The sequence below is a fragment of the Muntiacus reevesi genome, chromosome 1 (genome assembly GCF_963930625.1).
Source record: "Muntiacus reevesi chromosome 1, mMunRee1.1, whole genome shotgun sequence".
NCBI lineage: Eukaryota > Metazoa > Chordata > Mammalia > Artiodactyla > Cervidae > Muntiacus > Muntiacus reevesi.
Window position 1 is genome coordinate 13,686,156 of NC_089249.1, and position 13,974 is coordinate 13,700,129.

A 13,974-nucleotide genomic window follows, 5' to 3' on the forward strand; every position below is an offset into this window, starting at 1 on the left:
TCTGTCATTGATAATTTGTGTCAGTTGGAAATGTTTAAGATGAAATTCAGATAGTGGTTTTGAAACATTTTAGCTTCATTTTAGTAGGTCCCTTTTTAAAGAAAATTCTGGAAATTGAGGTAATTTGCTATTATTAGATTAAGTTGCTAATATACTTGTTTTTATTTTTAGAAACTATGTCATGGTCAAAACCAGAAACTAAAGGGACAGTGCCACTTCCACGAAGCCTTCATACAGCCAGTGTTATAGGAAATAAGTATGGTGTTATTTTGTCTTTTGGTCTTTTTTTCTTTTTAACAAACTTAAGATATGTACAGAGAAGAGTGATGCTGCCAGTTTCTTGAAGATGATTTGATAATGCTTGATTGTACTTACTGAAACCAAAATAATATGTGCACAGGAGCTAAAATATCATGCGTTTTCTTGTCGTACTCCCTATTTTGCTTCTTTGCATTCCTTACGTCATGCACAGAGTAGGTATTACATAAGGGTAAGGCAGAGTGATGTCAAACTTAAACTGTCCTCCATCAATAGATTTGACACACGTTGTTTCTTCTTACACATCTTTGATAGTGCTTGATTCATACTCAGGTGTATATTTAGCTTCTGTGTTCAGTGATTGTACTTTGGATGGCATTATGGATAGAAGGTGGATCTGTAACCAGATTACCTGAATTTAGGTCTCAGCTTGGATACTTGTACTGTCTGTTCAGGACCAAGGAAACTTAATCTCTCTGCACTTCAGATTACTCGAGTATCAGTCAGTTCAGTTCAGTTGCTCAGTTGTGTCCGGCTCTTTGTGACCCCATGGACTACAGCATGCCAGGCCTCCCTGTCCATCACCAACTCTGAGTTTACTCAAACTCATGTCCGTTGAGTCAGTGATGCCATCCAACCATCTCATCCTCTATTGTCCCCTTCTCCTCCCACCTTCAATCTTTCCCAGCATCAGGGTCTTTTCAGATGAGTCAGCTCTTCGCATCAGGTGGCCAAAGTATTGGAGTTTAAGCTTCAGCATCAGTCCTTCCAATGAATATTCAGGACTGATTTCCTTTAGGAAGGATTGGTTGGATCTCCTTGCAGTCCAAGGGATTCTCAAGAGTCTTCTCCAACACCACAGTTCAAAGCATCAGTTCTTCAGTGCTCAACTTTCTTTATAGTCCAACTCTCACATCCATACATGACTACTGAAAAAACCATAGCCTTGACTAGACAGACCTTTGTTGGCAAAGTAATGTCTCTGCTTTTCAATATGCTGTCTAGGTTGGTCATACTTTTCTTCCAAGGAGTAAGCATCTTTTAATTTCATGGCTGCAGTCATCATCTGCAGTGATTTTGGAGCCCCCCAAAATAAAATCACCCACTGTTTCCACTGTTTCCCCATCTATTTGCCATGAAGCGATGGGACTGGATGCCATGATCTTTGTTTTCTGCATGTTGAGCTTTAAACCAACTCGAGTATAAAATGGGGATAACAATAAAACCTGCTTCATAAGGCTCGCATGAGAACTGAATGAATCAGTACATACAAAATGCTTCCAACAGTGCCTGGTACATAAAGAGCACTCCTTCAAGGTTAACTGTCATCACCAAGTTCCCTTTTTTATGCATCACTGAGCCAGGATTAGGAATATTGTTTTAAGTAGAATTTAAGTAAGTACTTATCTCTGTAGAGACTTGATCTTAAAAGGTAATCTTTTAGGAGACAACAGTTGTAATGTAGAACCTCATTAGTTCTCAAAAAATAACCATAAGCAAAATCTAATAAGATATTCATTTTTTTAAACAGCAGAACTCTTTTATAAAGTGTGGTTTTCTACTGGAACTGTAATATAGAAAACATTTTAAAAAATAGAGCTTCTCTGGTTGGCGTGAGGCTACTTGGCCTAAGCTCTGCCTGATGAGTCTTACCTCCTCAGTAACCACTGGGCATGTCTCAAGAACCTTTAGGGCTCTGAGGAACATAGTTTAATGTTTTTTATTTGATGACATCAGTGACCAAAGTTATATGAAACTGAATTCTCTTTGGTTACTGTACACATCAATTCTGAATTTGACTTTGAATGTCATGCTTCTGACTGAGGTACCCTTTAGTATATTGCATACAATATTGATTTTCAAATGTGTTATAATTGAAATGTTTCCTACTTTAAATAACTGACCAGAGGGAAATAATTTTGATTCTGTATGGCTTCATAAAATTATAAACTCTAGAATGAAGACCACTTTATTCATTATCGTATTTGCATTTCCTTGACAGTGATAAGTGATTTTAAGAAGAAAACCAACTGCTTTATGTTTTCCTTTTGTTGTTGTTCAGGATGTACATATTTGGTGGATGGGTTCCACAAAAGGGGGAGAATCTTGAGACTTCACCTCATGATTGTGAATGGAGGTGTACCAGTTCATTTTCTTACCTGAATCTTGGTGAGTCTTTTAAGAATTATTTACTAAAATAAAATTTATTAATAAAATAATTTTTATTATTTTATCATTTAAGAGAAGTTTATCAGTCATGGATATTTCAATGTTTAGATACAGCAGAATGGACCACTCTAGTATCAGATTCTCAGGAAGATAAAAAAAATTCAAGACCAAGACCAAGAGCTGGACACTGTGCTGTTGCAATTGGCACTCGATTATATTTTTGGAGTGGAAGAGATGGCTACAGAAAAGCACTGAATAGTCAAGTTTGCTGCAAGGATCTTTGGTATCTTGATACTGGTAGGTAAGAGTATTTAACAAACAAAGTTTTTCTTTAGATAAATAAATAAGTAATGTCTATCTTTTGAGCTTGCTCTCATGTCACTGCCTCTCTTTTTCCTAATGAAAAATGAATGGAAGAAATGATATGTGTAGATATTTTCCATCCTAGAGGAGTTTCTTAATTTCCCTCTCCTTGAGTTTAGAATGGATTTAGTGACTCTCTTCTGAAGGATAGAGTATGCAAAGGGAAAACTAGTGGCTTTGCAGTGTAGAAACCTGGCAAGCGTCACCTTAAGTAGTCAAGGTCAGTATCACTAGTGATAAGTTGCGTTGGCATCAGATAGTCCCTGCCTCCCGTATCATGTGATAAGAAGATACTTCCCCTCTGTGGGACTTTCCCCCAAAATGCATAATACCATTCTAAATATGAGAACATATCAGACAAATCCAAACTGAGGGACATTTTAGACGTTTTACAGGATATGTGAACAGTATTCTTCAAAAGTTTAAAGTGATGAAAAACAAGGAAAGATTAAGAAATAAATAGTCACAGGTTGGAGGAGACTAAAGAGATATGATGACTAAATGTAAGGTGATATCCTGGAACAAAAACCAGGTAAGATCTGAATAGTCTGTAGTTTGGTTAATAAATAGTGTTGTTGTTTAGTTGCTCAGTTGTGTCCAGCTCTTTCCATCCATGGGATTTCCCAGGCAAGAATACTGGAGTGGGATGCCATTTCCTTCTCCAGGGGATCTTCCTGACCCAGGGATTGAACCTGTGTCTTATGCATTGGCAAGTGGGTTCTTTACCACTGAACCACCAGGGAAGCCTTGATAAATACTATTATTCCAGAGTTAATAGTTTTAACAAGTGTGTTAGTATTTGGAAATACTGAGTAAAAGATATATGGGAACTCTGCAATTCTTCTTCTTCTATAAATCTAAAATTATTCCAAAATAAAAAAATTTTTTAAGAAGTATTATAATAAAAAACAATTTTTAGTATAGAACTCACATCCATTTTTCAGTGAACATTTGTTGAATTATTGGTTGACAGCTGTGAGTAGGAACTGTTCTAAATGCTGAGAATACTTCAGTGAATAAAACTGATAACGTCTGTCCTGTCAAAGAACTTATATTCTATAAGAGAGTGTGAGGACAGAAGTTTGATGGCCAGTAATCAGAGAAATAAAATAAATTTAGCTTTGGGTAAGTATCTGAAGACTGTAAAATAGAACAATAAGATCGTAATGGGAGGTACTAGGAATGGGGTGAAGTGGGTTGGCTACTTGAGAATAGGTAGTCAGGAAAGGGTGAACTGGCATTTGAGATGTAATCCAAATGAAGAGGGCATGACAACCCATTCCAGTATTCTTGCCTGGAGAATTCCATGGACAGAGGAGCCTGGCAGTCTACAGTCCATGGGGTCGCGAATAGTCAGACACTACTGAAGCGACTTGGCACAGCACAGCACCAAGTGATGAGAGGGTGCTATCTATGTAAAAAGCCGGGGGTGGGGGGGCAGGGAGGGGGCACTGCAGGAAGAATGAAAAGCAAGTATGAGGGCCCTGAGACGGGAACACTTGGCATGTTTGGCAACAGATCTGAGCTGACCAAAAGAGTGTAGGCATGGCGATTAGAGCAGTGAGCACAGGACAGATCATGTAGGACCTGGAACATCATGGTAAAGATTACATTGTTTTTAAAATACAGAGATAGAGTGATTTATTAGTTTGGAGGAGAGATGTGTCATGATCTGATGTGTATTTTGGAATTGTCAGTGAACTTGTGTGGAAAATAAATTGTAGGGGGCAAAAGTAGACCCAGAGACAAAAAGAGGCTTTTGCAGTTGTCAAAGAAATCTTCAACTCTAGAGGTGGAGAAAGTGGGTAAGTTTGGAATGTATTTTGCAGTTCTTGTTAACAGAACTGACTGATGAGTTGGGTGTGGCAGTTGACAGAGAAAAGAAGGATGAAGTTTTTACCTTGAATAATATGGTGTTATTTCCATTTACTGAGATGGGGAAGATTGTGGAGAAAGCAGGCTTGTGGAGAAAAAGAAAAGTTCCATTTAAACCTTGCTAAGTTTGAAATAAGGAGATCAGTTAAGCAGTTGAGGGAATAAAGAAATCTGGAAGGCAGTAGAGAAATCAGATCTGGAGACATAATATATGTTGTTTTATTTGAAAAGCAGTTATAAAACATACCTATGATTCTAGTTTTTCTTTTAAGTGTATAAACAGGAAAATCTGGAAGGATATACTGTATACCAAAGTAATAATAGCTAAGAGGTGAGATTATATATTTTTTAAAAAGGTTTTCTCTCTTATCTGTATTTTCTACAGTAGCATGTGTTGCTTTTATAATGTAGAGAGTTTAATTTTAAAATTAAGATTAAAAAATTTTTCAAGATACTTGAAAAAGTAATAAATGGAACAATTAAGTTAGAGACTAAATGCTTTCTATGCAAAAAGTAGAAAAACGAGCGTATTAGGCTAGGAGGCAGGAAAAAAATACAGAAAATTGAACTTAGTGATTCATCTTTGAAGTTGGGAATTATGAGCTGAAGTCTAAGGATGAGATTCTAATCAGTCTCTGAGATTAGAAGAAAAATGTGCACATATAAATTTTTTCCAGTGGCAACTGTTACTTTAACAAGATTCTCTAAGAGATCTGAGACTTTTAAAAGATTAAAAATCACTGTCTCTGAATGTCCAGTTTTTCATAAACCTTTCCTCCATAAAAGGCTATAGACAGGAATATCTATCTAAAAGTAATCACGGTAATTATCATGAAGATAAAATTTAGATTTTGCTTTTTCTCTTGCTAACTTGGCATCAGTTTGGGTTGGGAAGGATATAAAGGTTCTTCATCTTGCCTTTTTTTAAAACTTTTAGTTAAGTTTTGTGCACTTGAGAACATATAAAGATTAGTATACTTCCATAAGTCTTTTTAAAAAATGAAAAACAGCAGTCTTTTGCTCCCACTTTCCTCCCATCTTCCCTGTTTCACAAGCATGTGCTTTCAGCTCTGTTAGACAGTTCCTATGGTATTTACCTTCATATCTCCATATAGCATGAATATATTACTCTTTTTTCCGTTTAGTCATAATATGCTCGTTTTTCAGATTGTGGAGGTCATGGAAGTCAAGGATTTCTCACTTCTTCCCACCACTCCTTACCTCTCTCCTATGCACCTTCTCTAACCCCTGCTCTCTCAGTCTGACTGATTATGATTACACCATCATTTTGTTAGACGAGAGTTCAGTGTTTTACATTCAGTTCAGTTCAGTCTCTCAGTCGTGTCTGACTCTGCAACCCCATGAACCGCAGCACACCAGGCCTCCCTGTCCATCATCAACTCCCGGAGTCCACCCAAACCTATGTCCATTGAGTCGGTGATGCCATCCAACCATCTCATCCTCTGTTGTCCCCTTCTCCTCCTGCCCTCAATCTTTCCCAGCATCAGGGTCTTTTCAAATGAGTCAACTCTTTGCATCAGGTGGCCAAAGTATTGGAGTTTCAGCTTCAACATCAGTCCTTCCAATGAACACCCAGGACTGATCTCCTTTAGGATGGACTGGTTGGATCTCCTTGCAGTCCAAGGGACTCTCAAGAATTTTCTCCAACACCACAGTTCAAAAGCATCAATTCTCTGCACTCAGCTTTCTTTATAGTCCAACTCTCACATCCATACATGACTACTGGGAAAACCATAGCCTTGACTAGACCGACCTTTAACCATATAAACATATTCACAGGTGAGCTATGTAGAATATCTAAAAGTGATTATCTCTCTTGTACAGCTTCTTTATTTGCTATGGATTAGTAATGGTCACCTTGTTTTAGATTGGTGTATATTTACCACTAATTCAGTCTATGCTCTCTTGTTTAAATCTTCTCTCGTTATGGTTAGATGCATCAGATATTCTATCGGATTTCCTCACCTTGAAGAAATTTCTCCTCCTCCAATCTGGGATGTAAAGGGTATATTGGAACTCTGCCTTCTACAGATTGAGCACACCTATCCTCTTAGAGACTCCCTTCGTCTTCTTCCTGAGGATGTCTTTGGCCTGTCACCTGTGCTGGATTCCCTGCTTCCTGGATCTCTTATTTTCCACTTTCTTAGTTTATTTCCTCATTTTTTGTAGAACACATCCCAGGAAAAGGGTGCATAGGTGATATATTTATTTTGAGATTTTGCATTGCTTGAAAATACATTCAGTATTCCTTCCCACCAAATTGGCAGTTTGAGTGGAAATCGATTTGTATATTGGAAGTCATTATCCTTCAGAATTTTGGAAGCTGGAGAAAATATTTTTGAAAGGTGTTATATTGTATTCAAACTTCTGGTGTTTTTGTTTAGAAATCTAAACCGCTTCTGATTTTTGGTCCTTTTAAATGTGAACTTCCCCCTCATGCTTAATAGCTTTTAGGATTTTTTCCTTATCTCTGCTGTTCTTGAATTTTATGATGTGTGTTGTGTGTCTTGTTGTGTGTCTTTTTTAAGTTCCTTGTGTTGAGTACTCAGTCCATTCAGTCTGGAAGCTCATGTTCTTCAGTTGTAGGGATTTTCTTGATTTATTTCACTGATTTACACCCTGCTGTTTTCTCTATTTTTCTTCATGTAACTTCTCTTATGTGGGTGGTGTATCTTCTGGACTTGTCTTTCTATTTGTCTGCTTTTTCTCAGGTATGGGTTGCCTTACTTTGAGAAACATAAATAAACTGAGTTGTGAATAGGATCATGGAGGAATTTACATGGGAACTTGGCTTAATTATCCTCTAAAATAGGGTCATAAGACTTTTTTTGGTAAAGACCCAGAGGGTAGATATTTTAAGTTTTGTGGGCCATATGATCTCTATTACAGCTACTCAACTCTACTGGTGTGGCATAAAAGGAGTCATGCTGTTGTTTAGTTGTTTAATCCTGTCTGACTCTTTTGCAACCCGATGGACTGTAGCCCTCCAGTCTCCTCTGTCCATGGGATTTCCCAGGCAAGAATACTGGAGTGGACTGTCATTTCCTTCTCCAGGGGATCTTCCCTACCCTTTCCCTTCCCTTCCCTTCAAATCCACAGGGAAGCCCAAAAACTGGACTCATAGACAATGCATAAACAAATGTATTTCAGTAAAACTTTATTTTCAAAAGTAGGCACAAACTGGATCTGGCCCATGAGTCATAGTTTGTTTTTGCTGACCCCTATTCTAAAAGATACAAAGAGATAGATATTAGACTTGTTATATAAAAATTAAATTATAACTTACAGATTTCAGCTCACTGAACTGAAACTGTTAGGCACTCAGTCGTGTTCAACTCTTTGTGACCGCATGAACCGTAGCCCACTAGGCTTCTCTGGCCATGGAATTCTCCAGGCAAGAATACTGGAGTGGGTTGCCATTTCCTTCTCCAGGGGATCTTCCCAACCCAGGGATCAAACGTGGGTCTTCCGCTGCAGGAAGAATCTGCAGGCAGATTCTTTGCCGTCTGAGCCACCAGGGAATTTCAACTCATCTGAAAAATAGATTTTCCTTATGTAACTGTCTAGAGAGAGAATATACTGCCCTGGGATTTGTGCGTTCCCTAATTTGGTAGGTAAGCAAAAAGAAAACTGGGATATTGTAGAAATAATCTTAGCTACTTTTTTACAGTTCTAAGAGTCTATGATTGTCACTTGTTTTAGAAATGTTGGTAATATTTTATGCCAAATAATTACCTGTTTTGAGTAGTACAAGTTTTGATAAGAAGGTATTAACTTCAAAGAAGTTATGTTTTTCCAAAATATCAGCTCTAAATCATATTTGCTAACATTAACAGTATTTCTAACATGTATTCTCTTGGCTTAAAATTGGCTTATAAAATTAAAATCTCCTGAAGAATGTAAAATAGTGTAGCTGTAACTGTCAAGTACTTGGTTTTCCCCCCTCTTGTAGGATTAAATTTTTTTTTTAATTTGGTGACTCAGTTTAGACCTGGATTATTTTGTTTGTAGTTTTATTTGCATAAGTAATTAGATAAATACATAGAATCAGAACTCTAAATTATTTTCATTTGACCTGCTATAGCTTTGCTTATCTGAGTAAATTGTTTCCCTCTTAGTAAACAGATGAAATGTTCTTTGCTAATGTTTTCAGAATTCCAGGTCTGCACAAACTATATAGAGAAACTGTTGATACATTTGAAACTTAAATACTTAATACCCATTTTGTTCTTTAGAGAAACCACCGGCACCATCACAAGTACAGCTGATTAAAGCCACCACCAACTCTTTCCACGTCAAATGGGATGAAGTGCCGACAGTCGAGGGCTACCTTTTGCAGCTGAACACGGATTTGCCGTACCAAGCCGCATCATCAGATTCCTCAGCATCGCCAAACATGCAAGGTAGCATAGTTTTCACACTCAGAGGTTGTATGCGCATATGCTTCACGAAAAAAGGATGCTATAGAAAAGCCTGTGATTAGGCCTGGTTTAGGAAATGTTATGCTGTGATGTTTCCTGCCTGATAAATCAAATATGTTATGTTTCAACTCTGAAGCTTGACTGTACTACCATCGTGCTATCATGCCTTATACGTACAGCACATAGGTATGTAGGGAGAATGGTTTTTTTGTAGTTCATTTTGATGTGCTTTCTTAATTTGACATGATACTTAACTTGTTTAATTAGTTTTTGTAAATATTTCAGCTTTCAAAAGTATTTTTAACTAACAGGCAGTTGGAAAGTAAAAGCAAATTTAATTTTACATATTCTTCCAAAAAGGATTTAAATCAACTATTAAGCAGACTATTAAGAAAACAGATAAACTTTGATAAAGATACTACTTTTTAAACCTTTAATATGTAACTTTTAAAAATATTTGACTGTAATATATTTTCTTGAAGTTTATTTATAGCATATCAGTCTGAACTTTCCTATTCCTACAGGAGTCAGGATGGACCCTCACAGACAAGGCAGTAATAGCATCATTCCTAACAGTGTAAGTTGAAAAAATGTAAAATGGTAAATGAATGTTTATGGGTGTAGTGCCAGTTTTTATTAATATTTTATATTACCTTAGGATAGGGAGTCTCAACCATGGCTGTACATCACATTCACTTCTGAGATTAAAAACAAACAAACACAGGTTCCCATGCCTTTCCCCAGATCCAGTGATGCAGAATCTTTAAGATGATGACCAGGTAACTGTTTTTAAGGAAAGTTCTGCATATCATTGTGACAGTAGCCTGAATTAAGAACCCTTGGCTCGGAGATTGAAGTCTCATTGCACATAGTATCAGAGGCTAATATACACACAAGCATATACACCATATATATATTTAAAAATAAATTTAGGTGGTACTACAAGGTTTATAATGAAGAGTAACAGTTCCTTACTCTGTTCCTATTTGCTCTTGATCCTGCCTCTCTAGAAACTACTACTTTCTAATATTTTATCTTTCTTTTGTATCTACCTTTGTGCCTATAAATAAAATCCTTGTTCTGTCACTTCTTGACTTTCTAGTTTTAGATCAATTGTCTTCAATAATGGAAGATGATGAAGCTTTTTTTGTCTCTTAAAATATTGCTGTTTCCTCCCCTTTCTCTTCCCATGCACTTATAATATTTTTAGTTGAATCATTATGTGATATTTACATTGTGATGATGACATACTCAGAGCTGAGCCCTGTAATGTGCTATGAACATTGTCCCTTTTTCATGTAATTTTTTGTTTTTCTTGGCATTGTTAACTGCCTTACTTTTTCATTTGCTTGGTTTTCTTCTTGCCTATCATTAATTCATACTCTGATTTTCCAATAAAATAATAAAACTCTCAACATACTCAAACATGTAGTTTCTCTCTTCTTCCTTCACTACCCCTGCCCCAGTAACCATCCCTCCTGAAACCTCTGCCCTGGTGCTCTCGTTTGTACTAGTTCTTCTCTAAGCATGCTCCTCAGCTGTACTCTTAAAACTTCCACTTGTTTCTTTTTTAAAAGATAAATTTTATTTTTTTGGCTGTGTTGGGTCTTCTTTGCTGCATGTAGCCTTTCTCTAGTTGTGGCTAGTAAGGGCTGCTCTCTAGTTGTGGTGCATGGACTGTTTTTCCCCTCCCCTTTTTTCTTATTTTATTTTTTAGTTGGAGGAAAGTTTCTTTACAATGTTGTGTTGGTTTCTGCTGTACAACAGTGTGAATTAGTCATACAGAATTTGCCTGCCAATGCAGGGGACGTGGGTTCAATCCCTGGTCTGGGAAGATTCCACCTGCTGCAGGGCAGTTAAGCCTGTGCACCATAGCTACCAAAGCCTGTGCTCCCCAGAGCCAGTGCTTCTCAGCAAGAGAAGCCACCACAGTCGCTGTGGCACATGGGCTTAGTTACTCCACAGCATGTGGAATCTGCCTAGACCAGAGATCAAATCCGTGTCCCCTGCAGACAACTTCTTAACCACTGGGCTACCAGGGAAGTCCCCATTTGTTTTTTATTGTAAGCTTATTTTCTCTCTTTTCTGTGTTAGAGCCTATATTTCTTGATCTCATGTCATTCTCTTTTTTTTTTTATATATTCTCCAATAATTTCCTGAGAAAGGGAGTATGAAAGGTAAACTTTTTAAGATCTCCATATCTGAAAATGCCTCTCCTCTGTTACATTAGGTTGGTAGTTTGACTGGGTTATAGAATTTTATATTGGAAGTGTTTTCCTGAGAAACCAAAAGGCATTTTCCTACTGTCTTGTAGCATTCAGTGATGCTGTTAAGAAGTCGGATGCCACTTGGATTCCTGATCATTTACATGAGACCTGATTGTTTCCTTTTAATCCCCAGTTCTCAGAAATTTCAACAAGGATGTACCTTAGAGTGTATGTCCTTGCTTCATTCACTGTGCTGTCCATTCAGTGGACTGTGTCATTCTGGGAACTAATGGCTTTCATTACTGATTATTTCTTATATTCCACATTCTTTTCTTTGTTACTCCTGTTATTGAATGATGGTCCTCCTGAACTAATCCTCTGATTTAACTTTTCATTTTCTATCTTTTCTTCTCTCTGGTCTGCTTTCTGAAAAGTTTCTTCATTTGAATAAATCTTTTATTCAATTTTTAAATATATTCAGCCACACAGTTACTCTCTAAAAACCTGATCCTACTCTTTCTTTTCTTTATGGCATTTTATTTTTGCTTCAAAAATATAATATCTCTCTTATCTCTTCAAGAATTTTGCTTTTTTAAAAAAAAAAATGTGGAGTTATATTCTGCTCTCAGCATTATTTCTTTTTTTCAAGCTCCTTTAAAAAAAAATTGGTCTTAGACTTCCATATTAGAGCCTGTCAACAAATGTCTGGGGATGCTTGGTATCCTTTCATGTTTAAAGTGAGGCATTTAAAAGGAGCTTGGAAGCTGTCTTAGTCCATTTGGCCTGCTCTATCAAAATACCATAGCCTAGATGGCTTATAAACAAGAGAAATTTATTTCCTGCATTTCTGGAGTCTGGAAGTCCAAGATCAGGGCGCCTGTATGGTTGAGTTTTGGTGAGGATTGCAGACTGCTAACTTCTCATTGTATCCTCCTTACATGATGGAAGGAATAACCGATCTTTCTTGGCCACTTTTATAAGGGCACTAGTCACAGCTCAAAGGTGCTGCTTTCTTATACCATTACCTTGGGGGTTAGATTTCAACATGTAATTGCGGAGGACACAAATTTTCAGACCACAATGGCTCTATGCATATGGACGTGTTTTATTAGTAAACCTTAATGAGGTTTCTGGGCGAGAATCCACAAACACTAGTATCTTTTCTCTTGGACCAATGGGTTTCCCCTGGTTTCCTTCTCCAGCCTCTTGCTTACGGGTTTTTAGCCTGGAGCTTAATGCCGGGTAAGCGGTATCTCTCTGTTCAGTGTACAGACTTTCACTTAATCCCCATTTTCAGTAGGTTGCCTGTTCTCCATCCTCTCCAGAGAGATACTGTACCACAGTCCAGAGCCTCCCATTTCAATCTTTGTACCTACCTGCCTTCTTCAGTTAGAATCGAGGTGTGGCATTTGTTTGCCTTTGTATACTGGAAGAGCAGAGCTGGGGCTACAACCACTTTTTGTTTAGTTTTTTATACATATGTCACCTCCCTCTTGAATCTCTCTCCCACCTTCCTCCCCATACAACCACTTTTTATATAGTTTTCCATATGATGGTCCTCTGGTGTTTATTTGCACTCTGTACTTCAGCCTCCAAAGAACCTGATGCCTCCAATTTCCAAGCTTTTCTGGGCTCTTTAGCAAAAATGGTTCACCTGTCCATGACTTTCCACCTACAGGCTCTTAGCTTCAGCCTTTTCTGCTTTATAAAGGCATGTCTCATTTTTTGCACTTCACTGTACTATGCTCTCAGATAGTATGACATGGGGAGTTCATAGAGAAATAAACTTGAGGTCAAATTCTCACTTTGCTGCTTGCTGGCTACTTGACCATGGGTATGTTATCTAAGATCTCTGAGTCTTGTTATTTTCCATCTATAAGCTAGGGTGATATTATCCAATTTATAGAATTCTTGTGAAAATTAAGTGAGATTCAGACTTTATAAATATGTATCATGGGGCCTATCAGGTAGTATAATGGTCCCTAATGGTTGTGGATATCATCATTATCATTTATTAACAATAGCATAATCACCATCAATTAGAATGGAGGTAGTGTGTGTCTTGGGCTTCCCTGGTAGCTCAGCTGGTAAAGAATCTGCCTGCAAAGCAGGAGACCCTGGCTCGATTTGTGGGTCGGAAGATCCCCTGGAGAAAGGAATGTCTACTCACTCCAATATTCTTGCGTGGAGAATCCCCATGGACCGAGGGGCCTGGCGGGCTATAGCCCATGCGGTTGCAAAGAGTCAGACATGGCTGAGTGACTGAGCACCACACAGAGGGCATATTATGAACAAGTATCCTTTGAGCCATGAGAAATTGTAATTGACAATATAGTTCTAATTGACATTAAAGATAGAGACAGAAAAGTAACAAAAAACAGGTAACTAAAAAGAGGCAGGCGATATTGGGGTATTTGAATGAAGCCAGATCACTTTTATGGTTCAGTAGACCTATAGTTATTGCTATAGAAACTCCAATACCTTGGCCACCTGATGCGCAGAGCTGACTCTTTTGAAAAGACCCTGATGCTGGGAAAGATTGAGGGCAGGAGGAGAAGGGGATGACAGAGGATGAGATGGTTGGATGGCATCACCGACTCGATGGACATGGGTTTGGGTGGGCTCTGGGAGTTGGTGATAGACAGGGAGGCCTGGCGTGC

The 13,974-nt window shown here is 37.9% G+C and overlaps 1 protein-coding gene across 2 annotated transcripts in view; it reads left to right on the plus strand.

Moving 5' to 3' along the window:
- The window catches only part of HCFC2 (host cell factor C2), a 49,852-nt gene that overhangs the window by 15,783 nt on the left and 20,095 nt on the right, over positions 1–13,974 (plus strand). For both annotated transcript variants that reach the window (XM_065938136.1, XM_065938146.1), the window contains exons 5-9: positions 172–256; positions 2,321–2,427; positions 2,536–2,724; positions 8,922–9,089; positions 9,632–9,684. In XM_065938136.1, the coding sequence (XP_065794208.1) occupies positions 172–256; positions 2,321–2,427; positions 2,536–2,724; positions 8,922–9,089; positions 9,632–9,684 (602 nt within the window). The remainder of the gene's footprint in view (positions 1–171; positions 257–2,320; positions 2,428–2,535; positions 2,725–8,921; positions 9,090–9,631; positions 9,685–13,974) is intronic.